This window comes from Triturus cristatus, chromosome 3_2, assembly GCF_964204655.1.
Source record: "Triturus cristatus chromosome 3_2, aTriCri1.1, whole genome shotgun sequence".
Taxonomy (NCBI): domain Eukaryota; kingdom Metazoa; phylum Chordata; class Amphibia; order Caudata; family Salamandridae; genus Triturus; species Triturus cristatus.
The window spans coordinates 626,982,806-627,003,445 of NC_140584.1; the positions used below are offsets into that span (position 1 = coordinate 626,982,806).

The 20,640-nt window shown below is 43.9% G+C and overlaps 1 protein-coding gene across 1 annotated transcript in view; it reads left to right on the forward strand.

The window, feature by feature from the left end:
- Window positions 1-20,640, forward strand: part of LOC146857855 (uncharacterized) — a 651,000-nt gene that overhangs the window by 349,843 nt on the left and 280,517 nt on the right. Inside the window, exons 14-15 of the mRNA XM_085648551.1 lie at window positions 2,579-2,688; window positions 5,914-6,011. Coding sequence (XP_085504677.1) covers window positions 2,579-2,688; window positions 5,914-6,011 — 208 coding nt within the window. The remainder of the gene's footprint in view (window positions 1-2,578; window positions 2,689-5,913; window positions 6,012-20,640) is intronic.

The following is a 20,640-nucleotide window of genomic DNA, read 5'->3' on the forward strand; positions in this document are numbered from 1 at the left end:
GGCTTCCTTGCTGCACGAGTGGTAGTTGCTTATGGCTGCTTTGTGATCGGCTCTGTAGGAGGGGCTCCTTGTGGCATTGCACTGTTTTTGGAGTCAGTAACAATTGTACTTGGTGGTTCTGCGCTGTGGGGTGTAACAGCTCACTTGTTTTGAGGTTTTGTTTGTTTTTGCTGGTTTCAATCGGGGCGACTTTGTTGGCACATTTAGTGATCCATGCAGACAACATCTGGACACCCTGGTCAAGGTCTGATGAAGCTTCGGGTTGGGTGTCGCTGAGGGCCGGTGTCCACTGTGTCTCCATTACCTTGCCCAAGCTGCACTAGGAGGAGCTGTGATGCCTGGGGATGGTGTGCTGAGTGTCAGAAATGGTGAGGTGAACGATAGCGTGGTCAGTCCTGTGACACGTCTGCATTTGATTCTGTTGCTGGAAGTGAAAATAGAGGTGAGTGTGTGTCCAGCTTTGTGTGTGTTTTCAGTAGCCAGTTGATTGAGGCTGATGTTGTTCAGGTTCTTCAGGAGGGTGGTGGATTGGCATTGATGTGGTTGTTGACATGGAAATTGAGGTCACCGACTAGAAGGTAGTAGTAGGTTTTGATGGCTAGGGGAGCTATAAAGTTGGAGATGGCATCGCAGAAAGCCGTTTGGGGTCCTGGGGGTTGATATAAGAGGGGGCCTCTTATTGTGGTCTCGGCGCCAGACTGTGGTTGGAAGTTGAGGTGTTCCATTAGGGGTGTTATGTCGTCGTTGGTGGCAATGCATCAGATGATTTCCTTGAAGTTGATGGAGATGCCCCTGCCATGTTTGTTGATGCAGTCTCAGTGTATTATCTTGTAGCTGTCTGGTGTTGCGGTGACGATGTCGGGGTTTGAGCCATGTTTAAGTGATGAAGGCACAATTAGGGGAGAGGGTGGTGATGGTGTCCCAGATTTCCCACGGTGTGCTTGTAGAGAGAACGGGTGTTGAGCAGAATGAATTGAAGCGGTTCTGAGTTGTCTGTGCTCTTCTGGGCGAAAGTAGCAAGGGATCCAGGGTGTGCTGGCGGCCCTGTGTTGTATGAGAAGTAACTATGGCAGCAGGTTTGGTTGATCGCGGGGAGGAAGTGCAGCAGAAGTTGTTTCGGTGTCCAGAGCCAAAGGCTCCTTGGCGGTAAAGCGATGGGTGGTGAGAGGGCCAGGGGTCCTGGTACTGGGTGCGGTCCAGGCAGGAACGGACGCAAAATGGCCTTGCATACTGAAGCCCATATAGAAAGAGCAACTCGCCAGTAGTGATTGTTAATGTGCAGGAAGGTGTGTCCCTTCCAGCAGATAAACAATCATTAAAAAATGACGAGTTGCAACTTCTGTATGTGCTGCATTCTGCAGCACACAGAAGTTGCAAATCGCCATTATTGATTGTTTATGTGCACAAAGGGACATCTTCCTGCACATGAACAATCATTCCCTGCAACGCAAGCACCCTTGCACTATGGTGCAAAGGTGTCTGCGTTGGCACTAGGCAGCTAAATTTAGCACCAGCTCTAGGGGCAAAGCAGAGGTGAACTGCATTCTTGTAAATATGGCACATACTTGCATTTTGAAACTGCCGAAGTATGGCGTTATCAATTATGGCTTAGCACAGCGCCCGACATTTTTATTGTAAATATGCCCCTTAGTTTACCTAAACCACTGCCTGTTTTTGGCCACGTCAATCCAAGGGGCCCTAGAACATTAGAATAGCTGTTGTCCCTGTACTATTTAAGATGGTTCACTAAAGATTCATGAGATCGTTTCCACTTCCAAACTTCGATGATACCCCTATTGTTTGAGATGTTCTTTGTGCAGCACTTTGGCGTGGCAATCAAAATGAGTGTGTACTTACACCATAACTTTGCATAATTTATATGGGATTGTTAACTTCTTTGGTGGAAGTATGGCATCCTACTTTTGATATTTTATAAGGATTGAATCCATACATATGACTATTACATTAATATTACTTTGTTAGGTTGCCATCTTGTTATGCTATGATGGGTCATAACATATAATGAGCCCTTATAGTGTTGTTATTTACTTTTACAGTTAACCATTTGCAATGTTCCCTTAGTGCTCATTGGTGTTTGAAAATCTATTTATAAGTTGCCCCACTAGCAGGTTGCTCCTTTGGGGAATGGGTTTGAGGTAGACCATGGGTACTGGCAAACATATTCCCAAGGGGCACAAAGTTTGGTCTGTGATGTGATTGAGGGCCGCATCGACGACAGCAGAGTGGCGATACAGGAGCGGTGAGGGGGACAGTAAAGTGGGTATAGGGGAAGTTAAGCATAAACACCTGAGGCTGAAGTGCACAATGTGAAACCAGAAAACCTGGGATTAATCCCAGTTCCCCCACTTTACCAAACTGTGTGATCCTAGGCAATTGTGTACTGCGGAAGACACTACCTGTGATTGCCTGCATGTCATACTTAATCAAGCTTTTTCCAGTTCCCAGCCACTATTGCACTGTAAATACGCTAAAAATAAGGGTACCTACATACCATATAGCAAAATGTGGTTCCTAGAGAACTAGAATGTAATTGTCACATTTGTTTGTATTTTTGTAGACTTTTGGATTTAAAAGAGGCACTGTCGAACCAATCAGCAGTCAACCCATTTCAGTCACTCCTGAGCTGCTTAGAAGATTCAATGACTTGGTTGGCCAATCAATCACAAGGTACTCCTTTGTTCACCACCAAAGTGTTGAAGCTGGTTTCCTTTAGTATCCGAGATTCTCATTTTCTGGTGCTATCTTGTGAATGCACCTCAGTGAGAATTCATATGCAAATGTATCTGCTGTGCCTGCTTTCTAGGGCTGTCAATGAAGGTATACTGTTTAGACATTTCATGGGGCATGCATTTCTTCTGAGACTTTCCAAGTGTCTTCCTCCATTTATAAAGTTATCACTGTAAAATATGCAGTATTAGGCAACTCCTTGGCAGAGAAGAAACCAAGAGTTTCTTGGCTGACTCACACAGCCTCACTTGGGTGTACATTTATTCAACCATTAAACCCAGGTTGACCAGTACTTTCTTTCTATACATCAACTGTTAATGTATACTAAAATGTATAGTAAATATTTTGTGGAAGTCATACAGTAGCTAACTGTGTCATGTCATTGTACCTATGTTCAGAGGCAATATTTTGCAGCCACTTCAAGTGGAATTGTAAGGACAATGTTGCAATGAACTCCTTTTAGAGCTAACTCTGACTATTTTGACATCGATCAATAACTACCATCATCTTCATCTTCATGTGTCAAGCAGCCACGGCCCGTATAGGGCGTGCCACCGGGCGGTGACGTGGGGCGGGGGAGGGGCAGGGTTGTAAAATGTGGCATACAGAGATTTCAGGTAAGTAACGAAAAAAAAAAAAAGATTGTTGCGTGCACTGCATCGCATTTGGTGATGCAGCGCGTGCAACGAAATTCCATTTTTTTTTCCGTTACTTACCTGAAATCGTCCGTATGCCGCATTTTACAACCTCCCACTCTCCCCCTCCCCCGCCCCACATCACCGCCCGGTGGCACACCCTATACAGGCCGTGGCTGGTGTCAAGGACTAGGGGAGCCACTGCATAGTAAAATCCTAATGAGGTTTTAAGACAATATTCTAAGACTTGGCAGTGAATTTCACTACATATACCTTTTCCTTACTCACATTCATTGAGAATATCCTCAAACCCTGATAGGACTTACTATTTGGTGGGTTGATGAGCTTAGGCTCTACCAGGAAAGCTACATGTTAAGAGAGGTGATATTGCGACTAAACCCATTTTTGCCTCTAGCAAAATGCCTTTATATGTATGACCAACCATTTTTTGGACCGATACAGCTGTATTTTGCTTCTGTGCCCTGCGACTCTGCAAAACAGGCTCCCAGTGTTTGGGGTCTGACCCTTAAACCATGTCAAAATTGACTACACTCCTAAGTGGCACTAGTGGACTGCAGCACAAATTGTACCACCACTAGAGTGACAGTGTAAAACATCACTGCAGACCTGTCACCAATAATACTCGAGCTGTGCAGGATGACACTGCAAATTTGGAACCCTTTTTGACAGGCCTAAAACCCTGCTTTTAAATATTAATAAGTGACCCCTAATAAGGCAGGGCGCAAGGTATTTACAAGTAGGAAATGTAAAAGTTTAGTGGAAAACATATCCTTACAGTTACAAGGCCACCAAAAGCTCTTCCAGAAGAAAGCATTGGGATATAATTTTACATTTAAAGAATATTTTATTAGTTTAGAAACCAATTAGCAAATTTGTTCTTTGGTATTTTAAAATATTTATTACAAGCACAACTCATGGGTAAAGTCAGTATTTTACAAAAAGTATTTTTTTTCAATGACCTTTAACCTGCCTAAAACCTCTAGAAGCGCATTTTCATGAGTTTTCAACTGTCATCCAGGAGCTGATTAACACCTTGATGAGGTGTGAACTTGCTTCCACGGCTCAAATGCCTTGGTGTCAAGAGGCATTCTTTTCCTCTGATAGGATGACCATCTGCGCATTGCCCAAGAACTTAATTGACTTCAAAACGGCTTCCCCGTCATAGGCAGATGTAGTTAACACATGGCCTTTCCCACTCATTAGTTCTTCGAGTCAGCCAGATACCAATCCCAATGGAAGAGAAGTTTTCCCCAGAACTGGTTTTGAGTGACAGCAGAGGAGGGATTGCTCATTTCCCTGACCACACCTCTGTAGTGGGCAACTGCACCTGCTGTTGAGACCTGGGAGGAGCCCTGAGAGGCTAGTTCTGCTCCCACTAGTCCCAGAACAAAGAATCAGACTTCAGGGGTCAGTTGGCTGACCTCCCATAATGCTACAGAGACAAAAAAGCTATAAGAAACCAACTTTTGTGAAACAGGCCAGCTGACCAATTCCAACTGGTCCTTCCCTGGTCCTTGCTGGTGGCTTCTGTTGAAATAGCCCTGATCCCCATTTACTGTTCGTCAGGTACTGGAACCTTTGGCTGGCATCAGAGTGTACTCCTCCTGCCTACACCCTAATATCTGGGACTTAGAAACTTTCTACAAACCATTTAATTGAGAACAATCGGGAGACAATCTGCCCAGCTGATCCACTGAGGGTGAATTACCACTGGGCTTGACTTTGGGATAGCTCCTGTTAAGTTCTTCTCTAGACACTGAAATCCACCGAAGCTGAGTCTTCTTTGGTTCCAAGCCGCAGCTTCATTGGTGCTACCATTGAAGAAGTGATTGTAGCCAGAGGCCTCTGGGACGTGAAAACCTGAACGTCTCCTGCTGGATGTTTTCCCATCTTAAGCTAAAAGGCTCGATTCAGATGCCAGAATATGTCGACGTTAAGACCCTTCTCTCTCTGCGCCAACCCCACTGCCTTTTTTAGGAAAGGCTGTCACCATGAGGAGGTAGCTATTCTACTGGGATGAAATGGTCCCTGTATCTGACCCATGCTGCATCATGGTCAGTCTTAATTTGCACCTACGTACCGGCCAACCGCAACCAGATGACCATGGTTAGCCCCTAACTCTTTTTGGCAAAATTTTCATTTAAAACTTGAACATTTCAAACATGCAGTTCCTCTTTTAGGATATTTTTAATCTTATTCAGTACATTATTTTCAAATGTTTTCAATTGGAGTGGAATTGTAATTGTATTGTGTTTCCTACTTTTTAACTGTTTTAGTACTTTTAAATGCTTTACAAATTTCCTTAAGTTAAGCTTGTCTGCTCTTTGCCATAGCTGTGAGGGTATGAAATCATGTTTAAACAACTTTAACCTTTACAGGACTACAATCCACCCCAACTAATAATCCACTTTCACACTCCATTAAAAATAAAAGTATTTTCCTTTTGCAAGATTGTTTCAGAAAGATGTGGCATTCTTATAACTTTATTTACACAATTTCCCCTTTTCAGAGAATCAGGAGGTAATATTTCAGCTCATCCAGTCTCTTTTTGCCCATAATTACACATTTGAAGACATCTCCCTGGTTCCAGAAGTCCTAGGGCTGAAGGTAAGCAATAATCACATTAATCACATGACAGTGTTACAGCATGATGGAACAAAGCCCAAGTACATGCACATTGACATAAAAAACTACAAGGAACTTCCTAGATCAAATTTATTTTCACATTAACTCACACAAAGCATTTCAGAACAAAACAATGACCAAATTACCATCTGCTCCATTGACATTCACAGCACATGTGTAGTATATACTGAAGAATGACACGACAAGGGTCTGTAAGCTCCCTGTTTCAGTTTGCTTCATATGATGCAGTTTTTAGAAGTATGTAAGGTTTGCAAAGACCACTACAGTATCAGAACTAGATAAACTTGCCTTTAATCTATGTTCATTTGTGAACTCAGAAAGGGCAACATGTTTATAAATGAGTCAGAGCCTGACCCAATTAATACCAGGATCTGTAGCTCAACACCTAGCCTTTAATCTAGTTCATTAATATAAATTTGGATTCCCCTTTTGCGTAGGGTTGAAATTAATTCTCCCCTGTGACTCTTGTTAATTTCACTCTTCATGCAAAGATGCTCTTCACCCTTGTGCTTGGGGAATCATTTATTTGAATAGTTGGGGTGATAGATCAAATCATCACAGGTCTGACCATTTAACAGATCTTTACAAAAGACAGAGATTCCCTGACAAATTTTCTACTTTGGCTTGATTTAGTGGTGACGCTTCCTGTCCATTGGTTTGTAAACCCAAGCACCATGAGCTGTTACTTAGAGCAGCTGGATATCACAAAGAGCTTATTGTCTGGAAATGATTCAACTGAATTTACCAATAACACTTTTACACATGTACAGGAATTATCTGACAGCAGGAAGAGCTGGCCAATCCTCACAGTTTGTTACAAAATAGCACTGAGCTGTGAGCTGTTCATACATTCTTCATTTTCTCCCATGTGCTTCTCTAAGATACCTCTCTTTCACTGCAACTAAGATGAGTCTGTTCAAACAAAGAGGAAGGGGCATAGTCATAAACTGTATTTTGAAGAATGTAAAGCATTACTACAGTATCACTACTCACATACTACACATACTACAAACGCTATTCACAAACTTACAGCAGGAGTCCTCTGCCCTATCTTTACTATGCAGAAAGCTCCGCACAGAAATGGTGCTCAGAAAGGTTCATTCTCTTTTTATATTTTACGTCAAAATGTTTTTTTAAAGAATTATAAACTTTGATAATTTTCCCCATACTTTTGCATTGGGAGATCTTAACCATGGTGGTGGAGATATCCACCTATGTGTGAAAACTTAACAGTAGTGAATTTACATTTGTAAATTCTGTTGTAGGATAGTCCACTACCTGATTTAAGGGAGTAGAGACATGTAAGTCTACCCCTAAGGGGCCGATTCCAATTTGGGTCGGAAGGGCACCGAATGCGATCCGGCCGGAAAAACTACGAGCCGTACACGTGTTTTCTGCCCGACTCGTACAGCTGTACGAGCGAGCAAGTACGATGAGAGCTATGTGAAATTCACCGACCGAGTTGTTTCAAGGTCCGAACCGCTCCGTACGTCTCGGCCGTAAGCTAACCGTGGCGTGCAATGGATGCGATTTACGACCGAGCCAGTAAGATGCGCGCGTCGGACAGCCGGTGCGAGCCGGACACTCCGGCTTGCAAAACGTCTGGGAAGTTGCCTTTGGGGGTCCGGGTCGGACCCCCTGACACCCGCAGCCCTACGACTCGGACACAGGGGGAGACCCATGGGTCCCCCCAACACAGGCATGTATGGTGCAGATGGCACCGACGCATACCCACTGTAGGGGGCGCCCTTGTGAGAGACGTATCCATTCAGTCAATGGGAGCCCATGTACGCGTCGTACGACCGGCTCCCATTGACTTCTATGGGAGTCCGACCGAACCGAGTCCGGCAGCATATGGCCGCATCGTACTTGCTCGGTCAGACTGCAGGACTCCGGCTCGGTCGAAAAACACTCCGGATCCGGCTCAGTCGGAGAGCTTTCCGACCCGGATCGAAATCTGCCCCTAAGTGTAAATCTACACTCAGAAATGGTGAATAGTAAAAACTGTAAAGTTACAGCTCGGTATAGTAGTAAATATACTTGTGAGTAAATATGCACACTTTTGTGTTTTTAAAGCACTCTTTCTCTACGAGGACTAAACTTTTAAACAGTCAAAAGGATCCATCAGTAACTCAGCAAATTAACTTAAGGACACCAATATAAAAGTGTGAACTTTCTCATTAATCCTGTAAATTGATGGCCCTCATGGTGATGTTGCATCATTATTGTGTCCAGGAGTTATAGAGAGGCAGGCAAATCTTAAGGATTTGAATGTGCATATTTATTCACACATATTGAGGCCTGCACCTTACATAGTATCCAATATAGCAAATTGATCTTTAGTTTCTAGGGTTATAATTTCAAGAAAAACACACCAGTTACTAATAAATATTATTTAAATCTGATTTTACTGCTAATAAATAAATGTTCAGTTTTTATATAGTACTTATTGGTTGGATGGGCCTGTTTCTAATGTTTGGATTGTAAGGGAGTAAAGCACAGGGAGATTAGGCAATTTGTGAACGATCACACAATTTAGTCAAATGAAAGCTGAGGTTAGAACTGGCATCTCCTGGTTCCAAATCTCACAGCCCAACCACACGTGTACAAACAATACATTTGACACAGATCTTAATTTGTTATGGATTACTGAAAGTGTCTTCAATCGTGTGCTATACAAATGCTGATTACCAGTTATAAACAGGTCAGTAGTCCATTTAAGATGACAAGGTAAAGCATTTCAGTGTTTGGGGGCCAGTACCAAAAAATACTTGGCTATCATTTATGTCATAACCAAAATTGCAACACAGAACCAATCAATCAATCAATCAAAGCATTTATATAGCGCACTACTCACCCAGAGGGTCTCAAGGCGCTAGGGGAGGGGGGTCCGCTACTGCTCGAACAGCCAGGTCTTGAGTTGCTTCCTGAAGGCGAGGTGGTCCTGGGTCAGGCGGAGGTGGGTCGGGAGGGAGTTCCATGTCTTGGCAGAGTGTTTCTGATAGTAGCAGTCTAGTCTAGTAGCAGTATAGGAAAGTTGTAAGCCATGGGCAACTTGGTGTACAGTGCATCCTCCTTCCCAGGGGCCTAGGGTAAAGTAATCCATTTTTCTCTCTATCCCTCCTCTGTCTATTTCTCTATCTCAACCTCTCATTTTTCTACCTACCTCAACCTCAACACTCTCTACCTTTCTGCCTACCTCTATTTTACTCTAAACATATCTCCCCAACTGACCACACCTCACTTTAACTCTCTCTCTTTACTTCTCAGCTCAACCTCTACTAAATTACTATTCACTAACCTCCCTCTGCCTGCGTTGCCTATACCCCCATTTTCTTCCTACCTAACCTTTATCTACTTCTACTATCTCTCTCTCGACATCTTCACATTGTTGTATTTCTTCCTTCTCTATCTCACCCTCACTAAGGGCCAGATGTGCGACCGTTTATTGGCGGTAGCAAAAAGAAAATCAGGCAATTTACAACCACTAAGGGGGCGATTCCGATCTGGGTCGGAAAGCTCTCCGAATAATAATTAATTACTAATTAATTATTTTTAAAGTAATTAACTATTATTTATTAATAAATTACTCCCCACCCTTCCCACCATTTTCGCCTATAAACACCTAGAAGTTTTACACAATTAACATAATTAATTGACAATTAATTAACAACTAATTATTAAATCATCAATTAAAAACTATGGGGTCTATTACGATGGTGGGCGGAAACGGGACTGACCGTCAGAGGTGTGGCGGTCCCGCTAGGCCCATTAAGATGCGACCACCACCCTGGCGGTCGCATCACGCAAATTTTACATTGCGGCGGGCGGTGCTGTCAGCAGCACCCGCCGCAATGCAAAATCTGCACAACGTGACAGGCACCGCCAAGTGTAGCAAGCCACCCTCCCACCATCACGGGGGCCCATAATGGGCCCCCAAAGCAATTCCATGGCGGCATCTCTGCCATGGAAAGGCCTTTAAAATTGCACATCCTAAAATGGATGGCGGTGCCTGCAAGGTACCGCCACCATATTGAGGGCCTTTTCCACCCAGCTGGGAATCCGACCGGCGGAAAAGCGGCGGACGTCTTTCCGTCCCCCGCGGTGCCCCTCGCCATACTAATATGGCGGGGTGAAACTGGAGCATCTGGCGAGCAGGGGCGATCCGCCCGATATGCTAATGGGCCCCTCAATTACTTCCCACCATTCCCACCATTTTCACCTATAAACAGCACAACACACACACAAAACTAATTACACAATTAATATCATTAATTGCCAATTAATTAATTAAAATGAATGAACAACAAATTATTACATAAATAATTGATAAAAAATTATAACATCTCAATTCAACAATTATTAATAAATGAACATTTTTCTATAAATGTTATATAATTAAATTACTTCCCACCCTATTCCCCTATAACCCCACAACACGCTACAGAACTAAAAACGCAAAATTCAAACAATTTCTTTTTAATAATTACAAAAAATGTACACATATAATAAAAATACAAACACATCTTATACAAAAAATACATGCATCACACACATATAAAATATATACTAACATACATAACATTAATACAAAATCGATATTTTTAACATTATATTTTTGCAAACGATAGCAAACACTTCGATATTTTTTACATCTATATTTATGCAAACGATATTAAACACTTCGATATTTTCTACATCAATATTACTCACCCAAAGTCGATATTCTTCACCAAGATATTTTGTATGTTGATATTCTTGAGCCACAATATTTTTGCAACGATATTCAGGTTATTCGATATTTGTGATTCGATATATAGGGGTCTATTAGAATGTCGGGCGGATCACCACCACCTGCATGGCGGTGGCGATCTGCCCGACATTCTCCTCCGCCCGCATGCCATTTCCCCCCCCGCCATATTAGTATGACGGGGGAACCCCGGCGGATGGAAAGACCGTCCGCCGGTTTTCTCCGGTCACACAGGTGATCAGGCGGAAAAGGGCCCTGATATGGTGGAGGTGTCTGCTAGACACCGCCATCCATATTAGGATGGCAGCAGGAAGCAGCCTTTCCGTGGCAGCGTTGCAGCCACGGAAAGGCATGCGGTTTCAACAGTTGAGGGCCCGTTGCGGGCCCCCATGATGTTGGGGAGGTTGGGGGGGGGCACATGGGGGGTACCTATGGTACCCCCCAGTATTTGCATGGACGACGTGGCAGCACCTCACGGTGCCTGCCACGTTGTGCATGCAAATGCACACATGCCTTTTTTGTATTGCGGCGGGTGCTGCTGACAGCACCGCCCGCCGCAATACAAAAACTGCAGGATGCGCCCGCCAGTGTGGCTGGCGCATCCTAATTGCCCAAGCGGGACCGCCGCATCCTTTGCGGGCCGTCCCATTTCCCGGGGCGATCGCCCGCCATTATAATAGACCCCTTAGTCTCTGTACCGTCCCAGGGACCACTGCCTGACCTTTCTTTTAAACGCCTTCCACTTTCCTTTTAGGAAAACAGGCTGCATTTGAAAAATAAGGTGCTTTATTTAAAAAGCAAACACAGACATGGTGGTCTGCTGTCCCCAGCAGGCCACCATCCCTGTGATTATAGCCAAGTCCTAATGGGTCGAAAATTGCAACACGCCTCATGAATACTGAAGAGTCAGGTCTATTCAACCCCATTGGGAATCGCTAAATGTGTCTGAGACACCTTAATACATTCCATTTTGTGAGTTGCAAAGTGTGAGTCACAGAAAATCTTAATTTGCGACCCGCCAAACGGAATGGTCGTAAATCTGGCTCTAAGTGTTTGCCCTTCTCTCTTTCTCATTTCTCTATCTACCCCTCTCTCCCACAACCTCTGTTACCTCTCTAGAACACTCAATCAAAATCAATCAAAATTTATTTATTGCACAGTTACTTAAAACCATTTGCAATATAGCAAGGTAAGAAAGGAGGTGATTCAATAACAATTATGGCTCGTTTCTTTCCATAAAAGAACATAAAACAATATGGACATAATATAAAAGTTAAAAATTGATTACATTTAAAAAGACATTATCACCGTCATGTCACTTCGTTTGTGCACCTCGAAACTGTTTATCTGGAATTATCCGAGTCCATTGTTTTTGTCAATTCTGGAGCGAACGTCCTGCATGTATCGACCGATTCTGCCCAGATACGTTGTTAATGTACAAGAAAATATGTCTGTAACTGCTTCTTTTGCTGTTCCCTTTACGTAGCCATATTGGCTTTAGTAACTTCCGACGAGATTGTAAGAGCCCCGTGCAGCAGCACATCAGATGTAGCAATGATTCTGTTTTGAAGTTACATATTCTGCAGCAGATTTTATTTTCCAAAGTTTTCCAGCCCAGATTAAGTTATTTTATTGGGAGAGGTACAAGTCTAGTCCATTGGATGTTTTTAGGGCTTTTCTCCCCAGTGCTTGGTCAAAATAAGGCTGGGATTTGTGGTCCTTGTAAGTTGTTATCACCCCAGATTGACCTCTTTCTTTTTCAAGATTTATTAAGTCGATTTCTCTTGAGAGTCGATAGCATTGTTTGTTTATTGCCATTTTAATAATCGGGTAGGTTATGCCTTCCTCGCTCCAGTTTTGTGTTACCAAGGCCAAAACCTCTACTGCTTCCTGCAGATAAGCCTGCCATGGATTGGGTAAGCCATCATAAATGGGTTTCAGCCTACTCTTCAAGCTCCCGTTCGGCGCATTAAGTATTGAATAGTAGTATTTTACATGCGTACCTAGGCATTCTTTGCTCTGGTGCACCAAGCCGAATTCCAGGCGAATCCCTCTATTGCGGGTGTATTTCGGTAGTTTGAAAATACGTTTATACGCCCAACACTGCACTTTGTCCATCATTGTGCTCATTTTTCCGGGGAAAGCCTGCTGGGCGTATCCCGCGACTGCCCTTATTTTTGATTGTAGCACCTTTCTAATTGGGATGGTGTTGGGGCTCTGCATTTTCTCTTGTAGCTTGCACAACGCATATATTGTGGACTCCACCTTAGATTTCATTTTATGTAAATGCATAGTAGCTTTTCCTGTGTCGCTCAACCAGCACCCAAGGTAATTATAAAACTTTGAGACGGTTATTGTCTCTTTTCCCACTTGCCATTTTAGAAATGTTTTTTTTATACAGTTCCGGGTTTATCGTTAATTCATTATTCAGGTTGTAATCATTTAGAGTGTTGAGGCCCCTTTGTAAACCTGTTTTCGTGTGGTCCATCACCACTAGGTCATGCGCATATTGTAAAATATGAATTTTGTTGACACCTATTTTTGGAACTGCTAGGTTAGCATTTTGGATCAACTTGCCCAAGTCCGCTGTATATAGGTTAAAAAGTGTTGGGGTAAGTACACATCCCTGTTTTAAGCCCCGATATGTGACGCACTTTTTCGTTGTAATGTTTTTTATAATGGCATTGAGGAGGCCAGATGGAATTTGCCAGTTGCGCAATTTGGACCAAAGCTTGCAACGTGGCACTCCGTCAAACGCTGCTGAGTAGTCTATAAAACAGGCATAGACTGGTTTATTATCCTTACTATTGGCTTGGTGACCTAGATATGATATTGCCGTGATGTTGTCAATTGTCGAGCAGCCTTTGTGGAAACCTGTTTGAAGGAAGGAAAGAATTTTGTTTTCTCGGTATTTGCATATGCTTTCCCCTCAATGTCCAGCAGGGCTATTAATCTGTAATTCTTCGGTTCTGTATTATCGCCCTTCTTAAATATGGGTTGTAGGATTGACCCGCGCCACGAGTCTGGCACCTTGCCCTGTAATCGGCATTCGGTGAATAAGCTGGACAAGACTCTCCCCCAATAAGTTGGATCTTCCCTGAACATCGCAGCCGGCAGGCCGTTAGGTCCTGGTGCCCCACCTTTCCTTATCTTTTTGATCACTTTTTCAACGGCTCTTACGTCCTGGTCTTTGAACATAGCTAGGTTTGTGGGTTCCGCATCGTTATTTGTGCTCTCTATGTACACCATGGAGCTTTCACGTTTATTGAAATCTTCCTTATCCACGTATATTGCGTCCACATGTCTCACCCATGCGTCGGCATGTACGGCGTTACTCCGGACTACTTTGTTATTATCCAATTCTGCTATGTAATGCCAGAGTTGTCGTTGTTTGTGAGGTTTTGTTAATTCGTGGATTTTAATCCACTCTTCTTCAAGCCTATTTTGCTTGATTGTCCAGAGCAGTTGTTTCTGTTCTTTATGCAATTCATTGTACTTGTCCCGTGTATTTTTCGAGCCTACGTTCTTATATGCTCTTTTTGCCCTTTTAAAGTTGCTAGTTATATCAATCAATTTTTTATTATTGTCCGTGGATTGTGTAATGGTCATCTCCTTAGAATTGGGCTCAGCTGTCTTCAAGCATGTTTTCAGGTCATTTGTCCACTCTGACCAGTTTTCCCTGTTAGGCGCAACACCAGGATTATCCTCTGTGTGTTCTTTCCAATATTTTAGAACCGTCACCTGGTTAATATTCCAGTTTATTCTTCTCACCAGTGCATGTTCTTCGGAGCCTATTGATTGAGAGACCATTATAATTTTTTCTCGTTCTTTGGTAGTGACATTAAGTTCTACCTGGAGTAATGCATGATCACTTGTGTCATCTGTTTTTATTTCAAACTTTTCAATTTTGCAAGCAAACTGATTGCATAAGAAAATATAATCAATTGTGGAGCAGTTCTTGAATGTGGTTCTCCCTTGGTTGTTTGGGTCTGAGCTTTTTTGTAGCTACTCAGCTGAATTAAGTTCATAATTTAGTAAGAAATTGTTAAAAATTCTTTCGGCGCAAGTTAGGTAATTCCTTTCGCACTGTTTTTTTCCTAAGTGATGCAAATTGAAATCACCCACGATCATTTTCGCAGGTGACCGGTATTTGCATAAAATTTCCTGTATTGTTGTAATCATAGAATTTGTGACCTTTAGTTTCCATTGAGCTGATGTATTTAAATATACATTAATTACAAGCAACGAGACAGTGTTTTCCGTGTCGCTTTTTCCTTCCATTAGCAGTACTTGTAGCATGTTTGAGTTGGTATTTATGTTCCTAACAGTTAGTTGTTTTGCGTGTTTGACATAGATTGAGATTTCACCTGATGGTCTTCCGTAATAGTTATGTTTGGTTGCAAATTGATGGTAACCCGCATACCCTTCCAAGTGTGCCGGTTCTGTTGCCCAGGTTTCTTGTAGGCATAGGATATCACCCTCTAGCAAATTATTTATAGCTGTTACTTGTCTAAGGGCTTTTTGTAAGCCCGCCACATTCCAGAAAACGAGTTTGAGACTTTGGTATGTTTTTTTGTGTTTGACCTGGTATGCCGGTGTTTTCCTCAATTAACAAATTTGTTCTGGCCTTTGCTCGAAGGTCTCCCGAAAAGTCAGCAGTGTGCACTTTTGCGTCAGGTATGGCGAATGGGACTCTGTGTATCACTGTAATTCTCCCTCCATTGGATTTTTTGGGGTGCCTCTGCTTTTATTATTCTATGTGCGGTTGCTTCCTCCTGGGTGCTTACAATGATACTTAAATTATTATAGTTCTGATCCGGTTGTTTATTCGAGGTACCTTTCAATATGCTACGAGGATGTTGCTTTACTATCTTTATGTCTTTGACCAGGCTCGATAAGTCAAATAAAATTTGTGGATATTTTTCTTGCTCAGGTGTCGTGACTGCTATACCCCAATTTTTGAAAGTTTCTGTTTCCACAAGCACAGCTTCTGCGATGTAATGATTTATCCAGGTCACTACCGTGTTTTCCTGGTTGAGGTATTCGTCCCTTGGTTCAAAATGAACGCTCTCCATGTCTGCACTTGTAATGTTAGACAAAGATGGAATATGTTGAAGGAGCCTTAATAGGTTGCCCCTATTTATGATATCATGTCTGCCCTTTGATTTATAAGATGGCTGGAAGACGCTTAGTCTTGAGTCTCTTCTATCCGCCAGATAGCTTTTGTTGTGAATTGCGTTGTGCGGGGATTTAGTTACATCGAACGTTGTTTCACCTGGAAGCATAAATGTGGCCCCATGAGGTCGGGTCTTTCCTTGCCCCATTATGTTTTTGGGGTGTTCATTTAGTATTTTGTCCAAGCAAATGGTTGTTGTGTCCATTGAACCTTTTTGCTACTTCCTCTTGCTCAGATTTCTTCTGAGTTTCTCTGATGGCCGATTGTTCAGCTTTCTTCTGCGTTTCTCTGGTAGCTAATTCAACTGGACTTTTCACTGTCTCAGTAGCATTTCTTAAATGTTTATTTGCTTTTATATGTTTGGAAAAAATTGGATATGGTTTTTTATTTGATTGCTGATCCTGTTTCTGGTTAAATGTTGTTACTGGTTCGTTAGAGCCGTGTGTAGGCTGTCCCCAGCTCCTTCTAAGTTGTGTTGTCTTTTCAGCCTTTTTTTGTTTTTTAAGTTTTTTCTTCATACGTCTGGTCATATTCAGTTGTGTTGGTTGGGTTAAATCTACTTGATTGTCCTCCAAATTTGAGTTTTCAATGGTAACTATCAATTTATTGGCTAATTCTCTGCTTGGCGTATTTGATTCCCCTTTTTTATCGATGTACTGGGGACTTGCTAGCATGTTATTAGACTTGTTGTCGTTGATTACCCTGGTCTTTAAATCCTCAATGAGGGTAGTCAGGACTTCCAGAATTGTTGCCAGTTTATCGATTATTGGGCAACAAGCACATTCCGTATTTAATGTGGTCGCGTAAACCTGTGCTCGCATGATTAGAGAGTTGAGGTCAGTCAATTTTTGGTTGATCCCTGTAATTGCATTTGCCATGATGTTTAGCAGGTCTACTTGAACATCCATCTTGTTTGAATGATAATTTAAGGCCTCCAGAGTGAGTTGTGATGTTTTGAAGAAGATGTCCCATATTGTCCCTGAGTCGGTTGCTGGCGCTGTTTTAGTTGTTAGTGCTGGAGCATGGGTCTCAAAGCTTTGACTCCGATTCACGCCTTTAGGCGTTTTCTTTAATGGTGATGATGGTTCAGATTGTAAGGTTTTTTCTAGTACCTTAATATTCTGGTCTACTTCCTCGTGATATACTTGTTTTGATGTTTGATTGAGAATTTTTACCTGGTCCTCTATTGGTTGTTGGGCCTCAGTGCTAGTGAACAATTCCTGAGTTTTGTGCCAGAGTGAGCTATCAGGCTCCTCTTGTGGGCATTCTGTCACCTGCGGAGATTGTTCTCTAGATCTAATTAGCTCCAAATCTGTTATGGATCCCCATAAATTGTCTTGTCGTTCCATTGGTTCTTGTTGTAACATACACTCGGTTGGACCCATAGCTATCCTTGGGTCATTTGCGTTGTCGAAGGCATTTATGTCGTATACACCATTTGTGTCCTTTACTTGTGTGTCCCTAGTTTTCTTGTTTATTGGTGTAATTGGTGGGAGTAATTGATTATCTCCCTCTTGTTTGGTGAGCATTGTCCCTGCTGGGTCTTTTAAAAAGTCAGTCTTGCATGGAACTTTATTTGTTCTTGTAAATATATGAAAGATTGGTGATATTAATGTTTGCGCCTCCCCCTCCGTTTTTGCTTTATTGTTGTTGGCCGGAATTCCTTGCACTTTTTCTTTTCCTTTTTGTTGCAGGGCAAGGCGCTCTGTCTCTTCCTGACCTCATATTTTGTTATATTTAATTTTATTCAATTATTGTGTTTGTTGTTCTACTTCCCCCTTTTTCGCACAAGGCTGCAGTCTCAGAGCAATCTCTGGGCACAAGGGAGACAAGGGGGCACTAAGGGGCACTCAGGGTGAGAGACGATTGATTAGCTACAGACCGGCAGTGGCTCACGCTGTTACCGTCCAAAGCTCTCTACCTCCCCTTACACCTCGCAGCCACATTCCACCTTGGTTTGCTACTCCGGACAAAGCGATCACAGCGTAAACACAATACCTCCCACAGTACCTCCCAGCAGGCCTACGGAGCTGCAGTCTACACCCTTGCTCCGATTGGTCTGCCCGACCTGCCGCACGGCCACTGTGACACCCTCGCCCGGCAGTACAAACGCCTTGAAGCCTGGTCTAGTCCGGGCAAAGCAGGCAGGGCGCCGGGAACCAAGAACCAGAGCACGGCCAACAATTTCGGCACTTTCGTCAATTTCGTCAATTACAATTACGGTGTCCTTCCTCGCACCATTTCAGCTTCCGCTTCGGCTTCAGGTGACTGTGGACTATGGGGGCAAAGCAGCGGCAGTTTTAATCCGCTTTGATCCTCTCACTTTCCACATCTGTCACACTATCCTGCGGCGCCCCACAATGCAGGCGGCTTCAGAAGCTGGGCTCAGCGGCTGGCCACGCAACAGGGGGGTCGAGGGTGGCTCACCATACACACAGCGCTGGCGTCATTCCATGGGGCTCCTCGCGGCACTCCTCGGCGGTGAAGGCTGGCACCCTGCGGACTCACAAAGGCAAACTCCCAGCGGGGCACCATCAGCAACCGCAACTGTAGCAACCGTAGCAGCCCAGCCGCCGACAGCACAGCACGGCAAGGCAGGCGGGGGCAGGGGCGGGGGCAGGTGGGAGCGGCTCCCGGCGATGGCGGCTCTCTGCGTTGGCTCTCCGCTCGTTCTCGCGATGCTCCTGAAGACTTCTAGTTCCCAGGGGTAGCAGCGCTCAGTCCGCAGCTGAGGGGCACGTCCTGCTGGAAGTGTTCAGTCGTGAGGGGGTTGAAGTGTTTCTCCAGTGGGTGAATGACAGCCTCTCTCTAGAACACTCTCTACCTCCCTGCCTTTGCCTCATCATGTTTCTGTCTCATGTCTCTCTTTATATAAGCTCACTTCTTATACTCCACCTTTACGCCGCTCTGCCCCTCTCTCAGCATCTAAGTCTACCTATTCTCTCTTTATCTTTATCAGATCTCTCTCTCTCTAGCACACTCTCTCTACACTACATCTCTTTCTACCTCACCACTCTCCACCTCTCTCTCATGACCTCACCTTTCTCTCACTCTAACCCTCTTTCTTCCTCACCTCTAGCTCTACCTCACCTCTCTCTCTGCCCTTCGCTGATTTGTTTCCAACTGACATCCCATATGTCTCTGCCATCTACTTCACCTGTCTCTCAAACTCATCTTTCTAGTTACCTCGCCTCTCTCTCTTCGTCGTTCTAAACCTTCCCTCTTTCTCACACTCCTCTCTCTTCCTTACCACTCTTCCTCACCCCTCTCTCTACCTCATTTCTCTAATTCACATTTTATACTTCGTATCTATTTCTACCTCTACTTTTTTTCCTCTCACTGCCTTTTATAACTTTGCCTTTCAATTTACCTCATCATTAGTTTATGTCACCTGTCCACCTGTCCATCTCATCTCTTACTAACTCTGTTCAGCTCCCTCACTACCTTACTCCTTTCTCACTACCTCTGTTTCTCCATCTCTTTTGCCTAAATATCACTGCTACCACTACTCTCTCTGTCTTATCTCTCACAGTACCGCCTTCGGTATTTCAACTCACCATCTCTGCCTCCACCTCTCTCTTCTTACACATTTCTTTACCTCACCTCTCTGTCTCTACCACGTCTCTCTCCCCACGTAGCAATCTCCCTCAAATCTGAATCAACCTCATATGTCTTTATAGGCCTCACCTCTGTCTCTGGAGCACACCTTTCTTTCTACCTTCACAGCTCTTGCGCTGCCTTTCTCACTGCCTCACTACTCTCTTTACCTGACTTGTCTGTTATAGTTAGCATCTCATTTTGCCCCTCTCGCTACAACATACCCCTTTCTCTACCTTGTATTTCTCTGGACATATCTCAACACCTCACATGTCTATCTGCCTACCTCTGCCTTTCTGTCTCTAGCTCTATCTCTCTTTCTCACCTTTCTGTTTAGTTTTCCTGTCTCCCTACCTGGCCCTTCTTTGTATCCAACTCAGTGCTTAATTTGTGCCGGTGCTTGCCGGTGCTAAGCACCGGCACTTACTTTTCAGGGCCGGGTCTACACGCATCTGCAACCCTTTACGACTGCACAACACGTCACATTTTACCTGATGTTAGCTTACTAACACGGCGCAGAGTGCTGTTCTATCTTCTCGGTCTCCCGAGTCACAGTGAGTGCTTCGTTGTGACTTGTGAGCCGGCCGAAGACTGCATTTAGCAAAGATTAATGCATAATTTCAGTCTGCGCATTGATCATCATCATAAATGTGATCATTGTGATGGCGGCCCTTCCTTTGTTCATTGTTGCCGGTGGTGGGTGAGAGTGAGACACTTATTGGGCTGGGCCTAGGCTAGATTTGGCGTTTTTTTTCCAATTGCCACACCCCCGGCGCACACCCGTACCCCACGAGTCATCAGCCCGACCACTTTGAGGGCAGGCAGTGCAGCAGTAGCACCAGGCGGAAAGGCAGTGGTCCGCAGCCCTGGCCGACCACGAGCGTAACCGTAAGAAGTACGCACGCCTCTAAGTAGACATCATGCCATGCATTGCATGCCCATTCCCAAACTAAACGCGTGCTACTTTTTTTTTTTATTTAAGCGTGGTGGTGTGTCGGGCACCGCCACCGCTATAGCTCCTGCTCCATCTCCATCAACAAGAGATTTGATGACGCACTGTGCCTGGC